This window comes from Macrobrachium nipponense, chromosome 30, assembly GCF_015104395.2.
Source record: "Macrobrachium nipponense isolate FS-2020 chromosome 30, ASM1510439v2, whole genome shotgun sequence".
NCBI lineage: Eukaryota > Metazoa > Arthropoda > Malacostraca > Decapoda > Palaemonidae > Macrobrachium > Macrobrachium nipponense.
The window spans coordinates 2,447,224-2,466,560 of NC_087218.1; the positions used below are offsets into that span (position 1 = coordinate 2,447,224).

At 36.5% G+C, this 19,337-nt stretch overlaps 1 protein-coding gene and 1 long non-coding RNA gene across 2 annotated transcripts in view; one reads left to right on the forward strand and one right to left on the reverse strand.

The window, feature by feature from the left end:
- Positions 1-18,562, reverse strand: part of LOC135202226 (uncharacterized) — a 21,408-nt gene extending 2,846 nt beyond the window's left edge. Inside the window, exon 1 of the long non-coding RNA XR_010311688.1 lies at positions 18,424-18,562. This is a non-coding gene — a long non-coding RNA (uncharacterized LOC135202226). The remainder of the gene's footprint in view (positions 1-18,423) is intronic.
- Positions 18,466-19,337, forward strand: part of LOC135202225 (sphingosine kinase 2-like) — a 45,198-nt gene continuing 44,326 nt past the window's right edge. Inside the window, exon 1 of the mRNA XM_064231491.1 lies at positions 18,466-18,969. Within this exon, the coding sequence (XP_064087561.1) occupies positions 18,591-18,969 (379 nt within the window). The 5' untranslated portion in view covers positions 18,466-18,590. The remainder of the gene's footprint in view (positions 18,970-19,337) is intronic.

Consider the following 19,337-nt stretch of genomic DNA (forward strand, 5'->3'; position numbering starts at 1 on the left):
TGAGAAGTGTAATTAATTTGTGTGTGTGTGTGTGGCTTATTTGTCTGTTTGCTTGTCGGTTGATAGCAGGATTACGCAAAAAAGTTTCTTGGATTTTGATGATAAATTCACTAAAAGAGAATCTTGTGATTAGCAACAAATGACGGAACTCTTCGAAGGGATTTCTCGAAAGCTGTGTTAGAACTTTTCCTGTCTCTTCAGATACAATACATGGTAATCTTTTCACATCATGCCTATAAAATCTTATGTGGTCTGCCATAAGTTTTTTTTTTTTTCTAACAAATATACCACTGGCATTTATACTGTCAGTACACACAAACACACACACACTTTAAAGTGAAAGTAAAAGTTAAAGTAGGTCTAGTGAAGCAATGTTTACAACAATCTCAATCCCTGACGGTTGCAATCTGTGTCTGTGTGTGTCCAAGGATATTCCATCTTTAAACTTAGGTCGACATCGACAAACAACCCTTATCACAAGATATCGTTTTTGTACAAAGTGATTAGATACCGTGGTTATTCTTAAATTAAACGTGAATACGGTACGGCATTATCTGTCAGCTATGAAGTGTTATGCAATGCTGACTCCAAAAGTGTGTTACTGTCCGAGTGCCCAGTTAACCTATCCTGAACTTGGAGTAGACAACAGAATAATAATTTACAGGTATCTGGATTGATGAAAAAACTTAAGATTTTTTATGAATCAAAGATTTTTTTTCCTTTTTTATTTACGCAATTCGCTTTTAGTCATCGTAAGGAATAACCTACTGAAAACTGGACGGGCATGATATGAGGACAAGGGACTATGGGAAATACAGAAAGAAGAGGTCGCTTATTAAATTAAGAAATAAAAATTATGCAAATTATTAAAATACAAGAGAATTGTATTAGGGTACCAATGTATGGCAACTTCTCTGTAACTTCTGAAGTTCCAGTTGCACTACTTCCAATGGGAGGATGTGGAAACTGAGGAATTTACGACCTATGGAATTGAGAAGTTCGATACAGAGGCGCATTTACTGCATATTTGGGTACATCATCTTCAATACCTACTACTCTCAGGTCTTCAAGCGGCTTCATTTTTCCTCTGGCATCTCACAGGGTAAACGAAATGAACTTTCTTCTTGTTGAATTGAATATAGAATTTAGGCCAAACGATTAGACCTATGTGGTCATTCAACGCCGAAACGGAAATTGTGAGGAAAGGGTTTCAAGGGCGTAACGGGAGTGTGTGAAAAGTAAGATGGAAGAAAGGGAATATGAAAGGAGGTGCAGTAAAATGAACGAAAGGGGGTTGCAGCAACTGGCCGAAGGCACGCTGCAGAAGCTTACTAAGTAACACCTACAGTGCACTGCATAAGGTGCGCTGATGACACTAACTCTCCTACGGGGTCTTTCTCCTTGTCATCGAACATCATCTTAACCATTCCAAAAAGTTGTTTACAACACAAATGAAATTACTTTAGGGAGAGATAATCCTTTTGATAGCAGGATTACGCAAAGAAGTTCCGTGGATTTTGATGATAAATTCACTAAAATAGAATCTTGTGATTAGCAACAAGCGACGGACCTCTTCGAAGGGATTTCTCAGCCTAGGCGGAGGTTATCGGCCTACGAATGCTGTGTTAGAACTTTTCCTAAGGAAATACAAGTGTATAAGTTGTACCTTGCAAAAGGCACAACAAATCTGTTACATGGAATCTCTGCCCCGGAGAAAAAATGTAAGATGTTCATGTCAAAATGCCACCATTTATGAACATGTAAGCAATATAAGCCATTATATAAACTCAGTTGCATCAGCGTTTATTTGACGATGCATTGAACTGAGCTGAATATAGAATTTAGGCCAAAGGCCAAGCACTGAGAGGTATGATGTCATTCTGCATTGAAACGGAAATTGACATTGTAAAGGTTTGAGAGGTGTAACAGGAGGAAAGCCTCAAAAGCAGTTGCACTATGAATCAATTGTTAGGAGAGGGTGGAGAGTAAGATGGTAGAAAGGGAATATGAAAGAAGGTACAGTAAAAGGATTGAAAGTTGTTGCAGCTATGGGCCCCAAGGCACGCTGCAAAGAACCTTAAGACTGACAAAGTGAACCTACTTAGAAACCAGACAGGATTGGCATAATCTTTGATCCTGTTGTAAGGACTAGCATCCCTTAGCATCAGGGCTCAAATTAATCAAATTGTCCTCATGTCGGGAGACGGTACTTGTAGACATTTTCATAATTGATGCTCTAGTGCACATTTGATTGCATTGCTTTTTTCTGAGTTTTACTTTTATAAGCAAATTCTGCTTTTACAATCTCGTGCGCGCCCTCACGCATGCACACACAGATATGCATATATATATATATATATATATATATATATATATATATATATATATATATATATATATATTGTGACGAACTGCCAAGTATCTGGTTACTACACTTACCATTCATTAATTGATACCTCACAAAAGCCAGACACCTGAACCCTTATCACGGGTACTAAACGACTGAATACTCTAAAGGCAACAGTGATCCCTTAACAACTTACCAGTATTGCAGAAAATCAGACTAAGTTCATCAAAACAGGTGTGAGGTAATCTTGTAAGTAATTAAATTAATTAAAGGGCATCACTCCACCAACAACTTTAAAAGTCTAAGTATTTCCCAGATTTCAGAAGTCTAAGTACTTCCCTGGTTCTAAGTCACTTCAAGTTAATTGAAGGAAAACAGATCAATTACCACTCTATGTTTCTACCTAACATCAATATAATTATATGCAAATATACTGGTTAGAAATGAAAACACTTATGAAATTTTAAATACAAAAATTTATTATTAAATTCAAAATTTGTAAGTGAAATTCACAATATCAGGGAAAATTACTGTTACTTGAAAACAAAGTAAAGTTTAATTAATTCTTGAATCAGATTAAGTAAAATTAAATCAAAATTAATTTATCACAAAATTCAAGAAAATTAATTCAATCAAAATTCAAAAATGTTAGGCAATAATTGAAATTTGGAAATTAATTCACAAGTGCTAAACAATAATAAAACTTGAAAAGAATTCTAAGTAAATGCAAATTAATTCACAAGTGATAAATTTAATTAAATGTGCAACGATTAATCAATGAAAATAACTAAGTCAATTAAATTGTGAATGCAAATGAAAATACAGAAAAATGTGGAAAATAACAAAATTTCAAAAGTATTAATCACACAAAATATAAAATAAAAAGACACAGTTCAATAAGAAAATGAATAAATGCACAAAAAATAAACAAACACAAAACACAAAAATTTGCAATGTGTAAAAATGTAAATAGTTTCTCTCAAACCACTGTAACCATCAGTTATTAGTTTTTACCTGACCACTGTTCTTATTAGTTATTAGTTGCAACTAATAAAAATATAACACACTTTACCTTTTTGGTATACCAACTTCTTTCTTTCTTTGCTGCAGCTTGTTTCACACTTTCACAAAATCAGGCGTTGTTACACAACAAAGTTTGTTCAGATTCCACAAAAAACACTAAATAACACTAAATATGCTCTAAGAAATATCAAATCTGAAATTTACAAGTTACGAGTGACCATTCAAAAAGTACGGAATCGTTACGTTACTTTAAAATCAAAAGTGCTATGCGATGGAGAGAGAGAGAGAGAGAGAGAGAGAGAGAGAGAGAGAGAGAGAGAGAGAGATCTGAATGCCTCGAGTATCTATGATGTAATGAGAAACTTCTCCCTTACGGAAGCTGGACTGGAGATGACACAAAAGATTTTGGGCAATAATTCTTTCTAGAAGCTTCGAAATCTTACGCAACTTTACATACAAAATGTGAAATCTGCACATGGCTTTGACAAAGACATACGTATATGAGACCAGTCTGTTAAAAAAAGACACGTACTCGACTCGATCGATCGAAGCAGAAGTCCCTTATCATTTGTGATGACAGAATCCCAAAACACAATGAAGACTCGAGGTCTCTAATCAAACGTTCTGACAGATTAGGAGAGCAAACGGAGATCTCTAATCTTGAGGAGATGAAAAGTTACTGAAACAATTCTAGCTTTGAACGGACAGAGATATTCTCTCTCTTTCTACATTCTACGTTATATATTCTTTTACATTATGTAATGCAGAAATCTGAACACACATTTTAAACATCCTAACTCTAAGCTATCTAGGAATCTGAAAAAATGTTGCCAAAATCTTATACACAATATTTTATACAGTCAAAGAGGGGATATATGCATTTTGACAGTAGCAATATATAATATACCTCCCCCCTGAAGATTTTTTATCATGGTGTTGAATCCAACGATTCGCAACGAGATAAATAATCAGCAACTACATTGTTTTTGCCACTAATATGCTGCACACTTAAGTTAAGCTGTTGCAAGCACAAAGACCACCTGGTCAGTCTTTGATTATGGTTTTTCATTCTCTGGATAAATGATAGTGGATTGTGATCAGACAACACTAAAATCTCTTCATTCCTAGGTCTATTCACATATACTTCAAACTTTTTCAATGTGGTGATTAAGGCTAAAGTTTCCTTCTCAATTGTCGAGTATACTTTCTGATGTTTTTTCAGTTTTGTAGACATGAAGCACACAGGATGGTAGATATTATTTTCATCTTCTTGAAGTAGAACAGCTCCAATGCCACAGTCTGACGCATCAACTTGTATCACAAATTTCTTGTTAAAGTCTGGAGCTTGAAGTACTAGTCTTGAAGTTAAAATGGCTTTTACCTTCTCAAAGGATTCTTGACACTCTGGGACTAGTTAAGTCTGTCAAGGAAACTACTACGGCTGAGAAATTTGGGCAGAAACGATGATAGAATCCAGCCATGCCTAAAAAATCTCTGTAGCTGTTTCCTTGTAGTAGGTGGGGTAGCCTTACGGATACCTTCTACATTAGCATGTACTGGAGCAAGAAGGCCTTTTCCAACTTCATACCCAAGATACTGCAAAGTTGCCTTTCCAAACTCACTCTTCTCTAGGTTGACTGTTAATCCTGCTTTTTGTAGTTTCTTGAAAACTTTCCTCAGAATCTTCAGATGTTCTTCCCACGTTGTAGAGTAAATCACTTTGTCATCCAAGTATACACCTACTCCTTCTATAGATCCTAGCAGTTGATCCATCACTCGTTGAAATGTTGCAGGTGCATTCATCAGACCAAACGGCAGAACAGTATACTGATACAGTCCAAAAGGAGTAATAAAAGCTGACAGCAACTTGGCATTCTCATCTAAGGGAATTTGATAATATCCTTTCAACAAGTCTATCTTGGAAACAAACTTGGCTTGCCCAATATTATCAAGTAACTGATCTATAAGAGGCAAAGAATAATTGTCAGCCACACTGATGGAATTCAGTTTCCTATAATCAGTACACATCCTAAATGAACCATCTGGTTTCTTCACTAACACACATGGAGAACTGAAGTGACTTGAACTGGGTTCTGCTAATCCATGTTGCAGCAAATACTCAACTTCCTTCTTCAAAACATCTCGATGATAAGGGGATAAGCAATAGGCTCTTTGCTTGAAAGGTCTTCCATCTTCTTGAATCTTGATTTCATGCTTGGTCAGATCAGTACGCCTAGGCACATCTGCAAAAATTTCTGGGAAGCTTCTAATTACTTCAATTAAGTCTTCACCTTCTTCAACACTCAGATGTTTCAACTTCTCCTCCAAATTTTCCAAAATTGAAGAATTATTCATCTTGCTTTCAGCTCCCAATTCGTAGCCATCATCGTCTTCTGTAGATAAAGTTATTTGGGTTACTGACACAGTTTCAGTTTTAGTTTCTGAGAAATAAGGTTTCAAGAGGTTCACATGTATCTTCCTTTGTCTTCTTCTTTCTGGTGTTTCAGTCACATAAGTTCTATCACATAACTTCTGAATTATCTTGTAAGGACCTTGAAATTTATTAGTGAGGGGAACTCTCTTGATAGGTAAGAACACTAACACTTGTTGACCAACACTAAAACTTCTTAGCTTAATCTTAGCATCATATCTCCTTTTCATTTTCTCTTGACTTATTTTCAAATAAACTAAAGAGAATTTTCTAAACTCTTTCAATCTTTTCCTTAAGTTCTTCACACTCTCCTTGGCTTTCCTCTTGATTTCCTACCCAATTTTCTGCAAGAATCTTCAATGGTCCTCTAACTTCTCTTCCAAAAATCATTTCATTAGGTGAACATCCCATACTTTCTTGATAAGCATTCCTAACTTCAAACAACATTAATGGTAAACCAACATCTCATTCTCTTCCTGATTCAGAACAATACTTTGTCAGCATACTTTTCAATGTCTGGTGGAACCTTTCTAAGGCACCTTGAGTCTCTGGATGATAGGCAGTGGATAACTGTTGTTTCACTCCTAACAAATTCATCACATCCTGGAATAACTTTGAAGTAAAGTTTCTTCCTCTGTCACTTTGTACTATTTCTGGTATACCAAACTTTGAGAAAAACTCCACAAGTTTTTCAGCAACTATCTTGGCAGATATGTTTCTAACAAGAATTGCCCCTGGATATCTTGTCACAGGACACATTAACGTCAACAAATACTCATTTCCTTTCTTTGTCTTTGGCAGCGGTCCAACCATGACTATAATCACTTTGCTAAAGGGTTTTTTTCTAACTTCAATGGGTTGTAGGGGGGCTTTCTTGATGGTTTCATTCGGTTTTCCAGCTATCTGGCAGGTATGACACTCACGACAAAACCTGCTAACATCTCTGTGAAGTCCAGGCCAGAAAAAATATTTCATGATCTTCTCCACAGTCTTCCTGATTCCCATATGTCCAGACTCATGAGCTACTGCAACCACTTGCTTTCTCAATGGATATGGAATCACAATTTGATGATATTCGCCCCATACAGCATCTCCTGGTATATCTATAGGTCTATACTTCCTCATCAGCAAACCTTCCTTCAGATAATAACAGGTACGAGTTTGTTGCATTTCTTCTCGATCAACAACTCTGAAGAACAAATCAGTTTATGATGCATCCTTCTTCTGCAAGTCCATTAGCTTCTCTCTTGTCACTTGACCAACTTCAAAGGTTGAATTCTCAATACCTGCTAACTCAGCTACTGTAGTTTCACTACTGTCTTCAGTAACACTTTGACTACTCGGAGTCTCTTCAGGAAGATCAGGTTCTTCTTCGTCGTCGTCGTCTTCATCTTCTTGGGAAATCTCTTCTTGGTCAGCACTATGAGAAACTTCACTTCCCTGGAACAATTCTTCTAAGCACAAAGATCCTTCACTTGATCCTTCTTGGGTGTGTAAATCCTCAGTTTCTTCACTTGCAGTCGTAGCCCTCTTCATACTTCTGGTAGTTACACAACTAGGAAACAGGTGGGCGTTATTCTTCTCCAACTCTACTGTAGGACTAATCCTCAATAGTTTGTCTGTCACTACAGGACAAGGAATAAATGGCACACCACCAACTTCATTCCCCAACAGAACGTGTACACCTTCCACAGCCAGTGAGTCCTTTACAGCAAAATCAACATTCCCTGTCACAAATTCACATGACAGGTGTAAGCGGCATATAGGAGTTACTTCCTCTCCTCCCATACCCTTCAAAATAACTGAATCTCCTGTGAGACTCTTCTCCAACTGAGGGTGAGAACCACGTACTACCACACTATGGTTACTCCCTGTATCACGTAATATCTTGACTGGTACCTGCACACTTCCTTCTTGAGTTGACAGCATACCCTCATAGATGTATGGCTTAAAAGCCTCCACACTGCTCTTATCAATTCCATTTCCCTTTCATGTCTTGCAATTTCTCTTTCCTCTTTTATCCTTTCTCTTTCCTCTTCTGCTGCTTTTTCTTCTTCTCTTTCTCTTCTTTCTTGTTTTTCCCTGTCTATTCTCTCTCTTTCAGCTTGCATTTTCAGCTTAATCAAATTCTCTTCTGCTTCAATGCGTCTAAGCTCTAACTCTGCATCACTTTTCTCTTTCTTTTCTGCTTGCTTATTTATAAGATCAGCACGTGCTACATTCAACAACTTCATCAGTTATGGAATCATTGATAATCTCTGGTAGAAACCAGAGGTTATCAATGATTCCATAGCAATACATCTTATTTGTGCCTTTACCATACTAGTAGACACATAACCACCACATGCCACTGCTAAAGCGCTCCACTGTGCCTTAGAGTGGTTTCAGATAAAACTTGGATGGAAGGGGCTGCTAAAAATTCCTGAGCCTTGAACTGAGCCATTTTCCTCTAAGTTATCAACTTACAAAACAAAAACTATATGGTCACTCTCCTAACAAAATATATCCCTAACACCACCAGTATATACTAGAGTGATAATGAAATCTGCTTTCCCGGGTCTCTGGGCACCATTAATACTTGGGGGGAAAATAGCCAAAGATCTGGTTACTACACTTACCATTCATTAATTGATACCTCACAAAAGCCAGACACCTGAACCCTCATCACAGGTACTAAACGACTGAATACTCTAAAGGCAACAGTGATCCCTTAACAACTTACCAGTATTACAGAAAATCAGACTAAGTTCATCAAAACAGGTGTGAGGTAATCTTGTAAGTAATTAAATTAATCAAAGGGCATCACTCCATCAACAACTTCAAAAGTCTAAGTATTTCCCTGATTTCAGAAGTCTAAGTACTTCCCTGGTTCTAAGTCACTTCAAGTTAACTGAAGGAAAACAGATCAATTACCACTCTATGTTTCTACCTAACATCAATATAATCATATGCAAATATACTGGTTAGAAATGAAAACACTTATAAAAATTTTAAATACAAAAATTTATTATTAAATTCAAATTTTATAAGTGAAATTCACAATATCAGGGAAAATTACTATTACTTGAAAACAAAGTAAAGTTTAATTAATTATTGAATCAATTAAGTAAAATTAAATCAAAATTGATTTATCAACAAATTCAAGAAAATTAATTCAATTGAAATTCAAAAGAGTTAGGCAATAATTGAAATTTGGAAATTAATTCACAAGTGCTAAACAATGATAAAACTTGAAAAGAATTCTAAGTAAATGCAAATTAATTCACAAGTGTTAAATTTAATTAAATGTGCAATGATTAAGCAATGAAAATAACTAAATCAATTAAATTGTGAATGCAAATGAAAACACAGACAAATGCGGAAAATACCAAAATTTCAAAAAGTACAAATCACACAGAATATAAAATAAAAAGACGCACTTCAATAAGAAATTGGACAAATGCACAAAAATAAACACTTCAATAAGAAAACGAATAAATGCACAAAACATAAAAATCACTTCAAATGAAACAAACGAAAATTTGCCACGTGTAAAGTTATAAATTTCACTCAAACCATTGTAACTATTAGTTATCAGTTCTCTAAACCATAGTAACCAATAGTTATTAGTTTTTACCAAACCTCTGTTCCTATTAGTTATTAGTTTTTACCTGACCACTGTTCCTATTAGTTATTAGTTTTTACCTGACCACTGTTCCTATTAGTTATTAGTTGCAACTAATAAAAATATAACACACTTTACCTTTTTGTTATACCATTGCTACAGCTTGTTTCACACTTTCACAAAACCAGGCGCCGTTACACAACAATGTTTGTTCAGATTCCACAAAAAACACTAAATAACACTAAATAAACTCTAAGAAATATCAAATCTGAAATTTACAAATTACGAGTGACCATTCAATAAGTACGAAATCATTACGTTACTTTAAAATCAAAAGTGCTATGCGATGGAGAGAGAGAGAGAGAGAGAGAGAGAGAGAGAGAGAGAGAGAGAGAGAGAGATCTGAACGCCTCGAGTATCTAAGATGTAATGAATTCTCTCAATTTGCACAAGAGCTGGGCAGCGGAGATGACACAAAACGTTTTGGGACAATTCTTTCTAGAAGCTTCGAAATCTTACGCAACTTTACATACAAAATGTGTAATCTGCACGTGACTTTGATCAAAGACATATGCGTTTGAGACCAGTCTGTTCAAAAAAGACTCGTACTCGACTCGATCGATCGAAGCAGAAGTCCCTTATCATACGTGATGACAGAATCCCAAAACACAATGAAGACTCAAGGTCTCTAATCAAACGTGTTGACAGATTACGAAAGCAAACGGAGATCTTGGAGTGCCTTTAACCTCGAGGAGATGAAAAGTTACTGGAACAATTCTAGCTTTGAACGGACAAAGAAAATCTCTCTCTTTTTCTACTACGTTATATATATTCTTTTACAATATGTAATACAGAAATCTGAACACACATTTTAAACATCCTATCTCTAAACTATCTAGGAATCTGAAAAAATGTTGCACAATTCTACATAACATTTTATACAGTCTAAGAGGGGATATATGCATTTTGACAGTAGCAGTATATATATATATATATATATATATAATATATATATATATATATATATATATATATATATATATACAATATTATTAATATAAAACTATTATTTACATAACTTTCCCTCCAGAATAAGCAACTTGACAGCTATATTTTGGCTCATGTAAGTGTGAAGTCTTGAAAAAGATCAGTGAAACATATTAATGAAATTAAATGAAATTTTTTTATTTATAATATTTAGTCCTGCTTTACTCTTTCAGCTTTTGTACTAAAGTTCTAAAACTGTATCAGTGCTAGGTGGAATGGTTGCTATAATAAATAAGAAGAATGGGTGTTACAATACGTAACATTTGAATAAGAATGTATTTCAATACGGTTGTTTGTATGTAATATATGCAATGATGAGGGTTTAGAATAATAACAAGACTAAGGCATTCTATGCAGAACTTTCAATGGAATCTACGATGGCTAGGGTTATCTATCAACTCAAGTGACAACCGAGATGCACGTTCTTTACCAGCTTCGCTTATCACTTTTGTTACGAACAGCTGTGTAATCATGACGACGAAGATGTGGGATTTCACTGTGATCTTCGTTACTGATTAGATATCACCTTATGAATAAGCTCCTTCGTGACTTAACCGTTTTAACCGTTTTATCTGCCCTTCGAATTGTTTGTTTGTTTGTGTGTATGGTGTTTTAACGCTGCATGGAACCAGTGGTTATTCAACAACGGGACCTACGGCTTTACGTGACTTCCGAACCACGTCGAGAGTGTACTTCTATCACCAGAAAATGCACATCTCTCACTCCTCAATGGAATGCCCGATAATCGAACTTGCGGCCACCGAGGTGGCAGGCCAAGACCATACCGATCACGCCAGTGTGGCGCTCCTTCGAATTGGGATTGGGGCTTAAGGCAATATTGCAAGGGCTGAAATTGCAGTCATTCTATTTGGAAACGTCAGTGGCAACTCCCCTCAGACAAATAATGGACAGGTCAATTCGAATGACAGCAAAAACAATGGAGTTAATGTCTGTGTCGGCGATCTCACTGACGACACTTGTGGTAATAGTATTAAGGTAATAGTATTAAAACGAGCGAAAGATGTTGCATCTAGGGGCCGAGGTGACGCTGCAAAGAACCTTAGTAAGCCTACAGTAAGCCGCATGAAGTACACTGACGGCACTGCCCCTTACAGGGAATAGTCAGAGGGAGGTCCAGTGTCATAAGCATTTTCAGTGTGTGTATATGACAATACGTAATTGATTATTACTCATGGCTTAACTTCCTGTGGTAAATAAGAAAAGGACTGAAGGGAGTTGTACGGGATGTTGAGCAAAAAGACGAAGTATGTTCTGTTGAAATATGCATTTTAGTCCAGTCCTGCAGCAAAAGAGTAAAATGCAAGCGACTTCGTAGAACACATTTCATAACAGGCCATTGTCATAACAAGGCACACGTCATTCTGGGCTATTACTCAGTTAAGACAATTCGGGAAGGCATTTCCTTTCTGAATGGCGCGATGAGCATGCAGTTTCCCGGAAAGGACGTGCTCAGTCAATCAAGCGTCGTTGCCAATTTAGTGGAGCTTCACCCATACGCCGATGCATTTACAAACTGTTTCCATAAATTCTAGTTGTCATAGTAATGCAATAATGATAAAATTGCTCTAATATGTATATATACTACAAATAGATACGCTAATTTCACTTATTTCCCCGGTTTTGTGTAAGTCTTATACCCAGTTTGGAGGGTAAACACATACCAATTGGCAACACTGCAATCTACAACGCTAACAACCGCAGTAGTATGAAACCACTTTGCACAATTTAATCAACCATACGTAACGTAGGCCTACTGGCTGAGTTTAATTGAGCGTCCGATATCAATGCATAACTGCATATCGAATACTAGCGCCAGTCTTCAAAACACGACATGCATGGATTTACACATACATATAAACTTAATTCAATACGTACCATGATGAATTGAGCTTACAATGTTTGCTATGATTTTAAATATTTTCATTATGACAGGATCTTCCTCCAGAATTATTATTTTACTAAGAACTCTTATCCCATATTTGCGTTTTACAAAATTCTAAACAAATTTCTTAAATGAGAAGTTTTATCCTAGACCGGTCTACAGGTACTGCTAGTAAATATGCAAAGTAGCACATTAAATTACCTTACCTTGGTCAAAGTAGCTATACGGCCTGAAAAAGTTACAAATGCTTCAGCATAGCTTTCCTCAAATTAGTATGTTCCGATTTGTTATGTCTACTCTAAACCTACCAAAGTCAATATTATGGGCTCCGCTTTTAATATATCACTATTGAGGCAGACCGGTTCCCGGTGGCCTCGGGCAGACAGACACCTACTCTTCCCGCGGACCTTAATAATTCGTCTCTTTTACTTGTTTTCGCTGTGTGGTCTGCGAACGCCGAACGTGTAATCCAATTCTCGTTGGCTCAGACAAACAATTTTGGAACAAGGAGGTCTTTCTGTTGGAACAAAGTTTCCCCTTTCAATTCCACAGTCACAAGGGGCACAGTTTGGCACAAGTCCATCCATTCAATGACCTGGATTTTAACGTACTCCTGTCTCTTTATTCGAATTGACCGAACCTTCTAATTTCAAAGTCACTGGTTATTAAAAGGACGAAACCGGAACTGAACAACCTCTCGTCCGATACTCAACTAGGACTTGAATCGTTAGACATTTTACTTTGTGTGTGGCAATATCCATTCTTTGGTTACTGGTGTGTGGTAGGTTTAGTGTGTGTGTTTTTATTAAGTATATTTATGATTAATTTTTAGTTGGTACTTGCTACTCTTTTTATGTTTTGAAGATGTTTGGTGAAGGATGATGCCTATGATAGCAGGCAGTGGAGAAGGCGCACAAGGCAACCGACCCCTTCATGTAGGGATAACGTTGGGAAAGAAGACTCTTTTTCTTATGTTTTCAGTAGGGGAATTTATTCATTTTATTGTAATTTCAGTGATTTTTACTGTGTTCAAATCTTCAGCCAGAGGATGAGGTTATATACATCGAAAACTCGTGAAATAAAGAATGTTCTACCTGGCCTTGGCAATATTATTTATCATCAAGCTAGGATTTCCAAGTAGCTTCCCTACTACTACTACTACTACTGCTACTACACACACACACACACACACACACACACACACACATACACACACACACACACACACACACACACACATATATATATATTATATATATATATATATATATATATATATATATATATATTCAAAAGAACCTTGATAAGTATAGAGTGAGTCAGATAGATGTCAGTGCTACTTTTGAAATTAATAAATCATATGGCACTTATTCTTAAACTTCAGAGTCTTGGAATGAAGGATATGTTTTAGGATTACTTCAAGATTTCCTTCCTGGTATGCAGCAGTAAGTTGCTCTCAGTGGGATCTGTAGCAAACCAAGACCCAAGGTATCTGGTGTTCCACAAGGTAGTGTTCTTGGTCCTTTGTAACTTTTAGTGTACTAGTTAGTTAGTTAATTTATTGACAAAACATACAATACGTTATGTACTAACATAAATTTATACAAGAGTACATTATTTTAGTTACCAAAATCATTGAGAACAAAACATAGTTTTACACATATACATATGTACACACACCATATATATATTTTGTCCAAAACAAAACATTAAACCTATAAATGGTAGGTGAACACTTCACTGATATAATCCCAGTACATCATGAATATACCTACATAAATCAGCAACTAAATCAGGCTCCACATCCATCAAATTAGCCACACTTGCAAAGTTCAACCTATTAAATCTTGTACGGCAACCGCCAGATAAGGGACAAGAAATAAGTACATGACTTTCTGATTGTACACTACTATTATCACAGTGGCAAGTTCTTGCATAGGTCGGGATTCTGCTCCATCTACCTGTCTCCACCTTCAGATTATGAGACATCAGACGCAAGCGTGTGAATGACACTCGACAGAAATCTGGGACATACTGGGTAGTAGAATAAACCATATGTACACTCAGGGAAGGGTTTAACTCAGATACATATGTGTTGAATTTCGTGGCATTTTCAGCTCTCTCGCGTACTTCATGTGCAAACATTTCCAACGAATTTTGCTCCTCATTCTGTTCTAATGTTTGCTAAAAAAACTATAACCCGGAGTTCCGTTGTCTCTGCACAAATCAAAGACGTAATTGAATGGCAATTCTTCATTTATATTTTCTCTCTTGGACACCAAAAAGGATTTCTGTTTTCTTATTATGATATCCTTTACGGGCAGAATGACTCCCTCCATCATACATAATTTAATACTCGTGTTCTTTCGAACACCAAGCAAAACTTTGACTAACTATTATACTGTTTTTCTACGCCTTTAATATTATTAGTTGTCCAGGATTCACAGCTATATAACAGTGTTGACATTACCGCTGAATCGAAAACTCGTTTTTTATATACATATGGCATTTGACTGTTAGCCACACAAAAAATTGTAAACTTATTTACTACTGCCTCGCTACGGCTCTCGTGCAGACTAATGACATCACCCAACTTGCCACTATCCACGAACCACGCTCCAAGGTAAAGATATCTCTGAGTGTATCTCACAATAATACTTTCTACATGTAAGTCTGTTTGATCATCATCATCATCATTATTTATCACAAAAAAATAGTTTTTGACTCATTAATAACCATTCCATATTCAGCACAAAATTTACATAATACTTTTAACTTTTTCTTGCACATTTCTCTACTTGTAACTAAGATAACCGCGTCATCCAATATTAAGAGAACATTTAGTGCTCCTAAAAATCCATCGGAAGCAACGGCTTCCTGCAACATACGCACCAGCCTGTCAATGTATACAATAAATAATATACAACTTGTTGGAGCACCTTGTCGAACACCAATGGTGGCATTAATTACTGCTGACTTCAAAATGTGTTTTGTACATGAATACATTGCCTTAATTGCCATTAACATTCTCTTACCACATCCGTTTTCTTTTAAAACATCTATCATTTTGTTCCTAGGTACTCTATCGTACGCTCTAGAAAAATCAACAAATAAAACGTACAATTTTACTTTCTTAAAACTAGCAAAATCACACAACAAGCGCAATGCTAATATTTGTTCAATACAACTCTTTTTTTTTTTTTTGAGCACCTGCTTGACACTTATGTATATTACACCACAAACGTAGACGATTAAGAATTAAAATATCATAAATTTTCGCTAATGAATCCATTATTGGTATGCCTCTGTAATTTCCACACACCATTTTATTCCCTGTCTTGAATATTAAAACTAATTTGCTAATACACCATGAAACTGGGTAACTAATACATACAAACATCATACTAAACAAGATTAATATAGAACACAGCCAGTTCACAGGCAAGCAATTCAATATTCCGGGACAAATATCAATATAACTTTTTCTTTTTGTTTACTCCATTCAAGGCTTCTTTCAGCTCTCTCATGGAGAAGGGATCATCGAGAACTGGAATATACAGTATATTCATATCATGTTCTATATTAGAATAATCCGTACTATCTACAATTTCCGGATTCAATAAATCTTCAGAATAATTTCTAAACGGACTGAACATCCCCTTTCCAATTGATAGACTTCCATATAAGTTTATTATCATTTGATAAACAACGAGATCGCTCAGTATGCCGATAATGCAACATTTGTGGATGTAGTAAAATCTTTATTTATGAAAAATTAAGCTACCCTTAGTAGCATTCGTGACCTGGAGCGGATTAGTAAATGGTGTAGTCGATGAAATGTGAAGCTAAATTATAATGGAACAATACATGAATCTTTCTTAGATGGTGTTGGGGAAAGCTGGGGAATGTTTTTCTTTAAAATACCTAAAACTGTCCTGACCTTCAAAAACCAGGCTTAAATCGCGTCATACATATAAGATCAAGCAAGGAAGATAATGGAATATAGTAGTTATAAGAACATTTGTGAACAAACTAAGCATTCTTGCAAATTTGTTGCGTGACCATGGCGAAGTATAGCTGTGAATTCATGTCTGAACATAATGCACAGCACAACAACGTATGAACTCTGCAGTATGCTCAAGATTGTCGTTGTCAACTTGTCACGTGATGATGAACAGTTGTGGGTGATGTGGAAATGGTCGCCTGGTCCAGTCATGCTCGACTTACGAGTGACCCTTTTTTCTTATCAGAACCTTATTAACATATGTTAGCATTTTTCATACATAGGGTTGAAGGATAATATTTGTTCTGAACAGTATTGCAATTTTTAAGTGATAGCAATCGTCCTTTGTTTTTCTATCTTGAGAAACGTATGCAATTTTTGTAAGTTGATCGCAATCGTCCTTTGTTTTTCTATCTTGAGAAACGTATCGCCAACGTCTGGGGGAATGGGCCGGTGGAAATTATACTAGTACGAAAATTATTAATAAAAATTGACTCGCTTTATGGACCCAATGAAGAACAACGGAAAGGCTTCCAAACAAGGTGGCATTCAACAATGATTTACTAAACTTGGAAGAGTAAATATCCAAAATGTATAAAAATCACATCGTAAAAAAGGGACCGATGCAAATAATACTCTTAAACTTAAGTTTCCTGTAAGTTTGTAGCTTCTTTTCCAGCTCAGTTGTATTCGATGCCAATCATACGTAAAACGAATCCAGAAGAAACAGCTGAAAAATAAACAACTCAATGTTTACTGACGCTGAAATCTTTGTATTAGCAATTTCGTGATACGTTTCGGTTAAATAGCTGTTTTAATCCTTCTGTGATGCCTGAAAACTTGTGTCCTGATAGCTGTAGTACATATCCCTAGCAAAACAAAGGGTCATCCTCGTGAAGATCCTGTTGTGTGGTGCTACAAAGTCCAGGAATATTTGGTCTTGCATTAAATGCTAATAAGTGTCCAGCATACTATCTCGCTTGATTCACCGTCACGTGAGGGTATGCGCAGCGCGCTTGTCTAGTTGATAATGTACATGTTGCCATAACAATTGTGTTCTTTTGTATTTTTACCTTCATGCAACAACAAATTACCAAGAATTGTTATGCTGATATTACTTAAGTTGGACCATGTATGCATGCATGCGTTTGCAATTGAACCACCATCCGTAAGATAAGATGTGCGGTAACCTGTCATAAGTTTTTAGGAAAGTGTCAATCTTGAGTCAAATGTCACGTTACGGATGCAAAGCTTGACTGACTATGCTGTGTGACAGTTAAGTTAGGCAAGAGTAAGCTGTAATCTAGGCTAAGGACTGCATGAATTCTTTCCTAAATGAATTTTTATATTACAGGGAATCAGTTGCAAGAACCAGTTAGAGAGGCGGGTTATATTTAAGCACCAGTTCTAGAAGGGAACAATATGGAACGAAAACAATTAGGGGTAAGATGCTTGGCTCTAACAAGCTTCTGTAAACACAAGACGTAATAAAGAAACCGCGGGAGTAAGACTTTCCAATCCTCAACCTTGACCTCAAAGCGAGAATTATATGAATTTCAATATGCATTGTCCTTTGAATGTTTAAATTCATCGTCCTAGACGATACAGATTTTGTGATCGTCTAGTATGCTTTCAGTATGTGAAAAAAAAAAAAAAAGATTCTAAGAAATTCTGAGTAGTTATCTGCAGCTAGGATTTAACCTAAAATATACGCGTAACAAATAAATTTTAAGGTTATTAAAATTTTTACGTTGAATTACTGAATTGCTTAGTGGCATGAAAGAAGTCGTAGTTGATCACATACGTTTTCATATAAATAGTTTATCAACTATGCATTTCTTTACTTTCCCACCAACTGCTGAAATTACGTACTAAATTTCTCGTGTAGCTCGGAGAATGTTAAAAATGTACTAAACCGATGGATGTTAGAAAATCACCCACGAAAACGAGAAAATAATCACACCACGCAAGAAACGTAGAAAACAGCTGGAATGCTGCCGAAATCTAAGACGGAACAGGAGACGAAGAAAAGGCGCTAAAAGAAGTATAAGAAGTAAGTACGTACGCAGTAACAGCAGCAAGGTCATGGCTTACAACCACCTGCTGTGTGTGTCTGAGTGAAACGCATCTCTCGCTCAGTTCAGCCATCAGCTGATCGCTGTCAGCAGCAGTGAACGGCTCCTGCCAAACAAACTTCTGTCTTCTTCGTTCAATCGCAATACAGTGACTGCCATGGAAGCACAATCTGGGAACGACTTGTGGTGCTTGACGGCATCGTTTAAACAGTACAAGGTTAAAAACGAAGGATATTTCTTGGAAATAAGTGCCAGGGGTCTGACTGTTGTGAGCAACGATGGAAATATGCCAAAAGAGTTTTACGAGCCCTCCGATCTGATCGGTTGCGTTTGCATGCGATCGGGCCCCGAGGAACCCAGGAAACACCTGGCCTTCTTTACCATCTACGCCTATCCGTTTGCTTCGTTATCCAGGAAGAAAAAGAGGACGAGGGTCTCCCTTTCGTTCGTAGTGGACAAGGAGGACACGTACGAGAAGAATTTGGCCATTGCCAACGAGTGGAGATCCGCCGTGTACTCTGCGATTCGGGGAAAGGGTAAGCAAGCACAGTTCGTGCACGTATGCGACCTGGTCGGGCACGAAATATTACACGAATATTGTAACAACTTAGTCCTGAAACCTAATAAGGGTGTCATTAGGTCTTAAAATTAGTTTAAAGTACTAATTTAGCTCAGCGTTAGGTATGACATTTAGGTAATAGGCTAGTAAGTAGCTACCTAGCCTATACCTAGCTATGTGTAAGCTAAGTAGATCCCAGGCTAGCTGTCTTCTGTAAGCGATGCCTGCGATATGGCAGGTTTACCTAAGGCCTTCCTTGGATTATTTTATTGAATATAAATAATGTAAGCTGTAAGCTTACAGAAATTGTTCTTCTCACCAAGTGTCTGATGCATAGCGTAGACT